The following is a 2,444-nucleotide window of genomic DNA, read 5'->3' as shown; positions in this document are numbered from 1 at the left end:
CAGCTTTGGCCCCTGAACTTGTACGCGATGTTTCGGCTACTTTTCTCGACCCGTAAACCCCTAAACTTGGTTTCTAAGAACCTTAGGACTTTTACCAACATGGAAATGTCCTCGGAACATTTTGCGCTCAACCGAAAAGCCCTGAAATTCGACGTTGACGCTTTTAGTCCTTCAAGTACGGTTTTGGCCATAACTTTCTCATACGTTGACGAAACTTCATGAAATTTTTACCACATATTCTAGTGAGTATATTTTAGCTTTACAAAGCTTCGGGTCTGCCAAAAGTTCACTCAGAGGTATAAATTAAACATGTTGACACTTTTGGCCCCTATAGTTTGCAATACTTCACTTTTGTGCAATTCCCGCGTCGTATGATCCATGAACTATCCGTTTAAGGTTATAAACATTATGTAGGGTTATCATAGAGTCTATTTATCCATTGTTGACACTTTGGACCCTTACGTTCCATAGTTTTCACTGTTTGTCACTTTTAGTCCCTCTAAAGTATGTTTTCACATAACGGAACCTTATGACACGTGTCAAGACATTATTGGACGAAATTTTTCGAGGTGTTACATGATGTCTTCGACCACTTGCAAGCTCGTGACACCGGTACCTCCTCCTCCACCGAAAAAGACAAAGACAAAGCCAAAGAAACTGCCCCCAAACATACCTATCTTAAGTCATGGGAACGTATAGATTCCATTGTTCTTCAGTGGATATACGGTACCATATCTCAGGATCTCATGCATACCATCATGATTACCAACACCACCGCATACGACGCTTGGTGTCGACTTAAAAATCTTTTTCTTGACAACCAAGCGGCTCGTACCATCACCATCCAAAACAAATTTTTCAACACGCGCCTTGAACAATTTTCCACTATGGCCGAATACTGTCAACACATGAAGCTGCTTTATGATCAACTCATAAGTCTAGGGTCCACCGTCTCCGAAAACCAACTTGTTCTTCAGATTCTCACCGGCTTAACGGATCAGTATGAGAGCATCTCTCTCATCCTACAACAAACACTACCTCTTCCAGATTTTTACAACACTCGGTCGCGTTTATGCCAAGTTGAAGACCGAAAGACTGCACAAGCAAAACTCTCAGCTCAATCGGCCGGCACTGCTCTTCATGCCACCACAGAACCTGCTCGTGCATCTCCTAACAGCCGCACTCACACCCGAACCGACAACAATTCTGAACGGGGACGTGGTCGAGGTCGTGGCCGCGGCCGTGGCCGCGGTCGCTCCTCCTATGGACGCGGCGGACGATATCAGCAGCAGCAAAATTATTGGCCGCCACCACCACCATGGTACTCATCTCAGCCGCCCATGAACGATTGGACCCAGTGGACCCCACCGCCATGTCCTTACCCGTCCAACCCAAGCCCAACTAATGCACCATCACCACAACCTTCTACTTCGGCCCAGGGACTTTTAGGCCCATAACTAGCAGCTTCTTCTGCAGCCCAAACATATGCGACTGGCTATTCTCCAACCGACATTGCCCAAGCTCTCTACAACTTGGCTCTTCACAATAATGACTCATCATGGACCATGGACACCGGTGCGTCAGGTACAATGTCTCCTCAATTTGATAAGTTTCACTCTATTTTTAATTCTGGCATTATTCGCAACATAATAGTTGGCAATGGCACAGCCATTCCGGTTCTTGGACAAGGCAACATAACCCTCCCACCACCATTCCCACCATTTAAACTCAATAATGTTTTATACGCACCCAACTTAGTAAAAAACCTTATTTCTGTGCATCGTTTTACAACTGATAATCACCTGTCTGTTGAATTTGACCCATATGGTTTTACTGTGAAGGATCTCCAGACCAAGAAACCTATCCTACGGTGCAATAGCTCGAGGGATTTATACGCTCTCAGTCCATCCAACATCACGAACCTCAACATCGCTTCCACTTATGCAGCTATCTCTCAAGACATTTGGCACCAACGGCTCGGTCACCCAGGCCCAGCTATTTTACAAACTTAAAAAAATTCTCATTCCGTTTCTTTTGGTTCTTTTAATAAAAACGTTTGCACCGCTTGTATTTTTGGTAAACATACTAGACTTCCTTTTGTTGAATCTAATACAAGTACTTTAAAACCATTTGATATTATTCATAGTGATGTTTGGACATCTCCCATTCTTTCTAATGGGGGTCATCGTTATTATGTCCTATTTTTGGACGATTACACAAATTTTTTATGGACCTACCCTATATCTCATAAATCTGAGGTATTTACAATGTTCACAAAATTCAACAACTTTATCCAAACCCAATTTGACACTAAAATCAAACAATTCCAATGCGACAACGGCCGAGAGTATGCCAACCATCAATTTCAAACGTTTTGCAATATGCATGGCATGCACTTCCGTTTTTCGTGCCCTCACACTTCCTCACAAAATGGCAAAGCCGAA

The 2,444-nt window shown here is 43.5% G+C and overlaps 1 protein-coding gene across 1 annotated transcript; it reads left to right on the top strand.

Moving 5' to 3' along the window:
- The first annotated feature begins 887 nt into the window (after positions 1-887).
- LOC110933591 lies at positions 888-1,457 on the top strand. Its single transcript, XM_022176805.1, has one exon. The coding sequence runs from the start codon at positions 888-890 to the stop codon at positions 1,455-1,457; it is 570 nt and encodes a 189-aa protein (XP_022032497.1).
- The last annotated feature ends 987 nt before the right edge of the window (positions 1,458-2,444 follow it).

This window comes from Helianthus annuus, chromosome 6, assembly GCF_002127325.2.
Source record: "Helianthus annuus cultivar XRQ/B chromosome 6, HanXRQr2.0-SUNRISE, whole genome shotgun sequence".
Lineage (NCBI taxonomy): Eukaryota > Viridiplantae > Streptophyta > Magnoliopsida > Asterales > Asteraceae > Helianthus > Helianthus annuus.
Note: the sequence above shows the minus strand (reverse complement) of the source record. Positions and strands in the feature narration are given on the sequence as shown.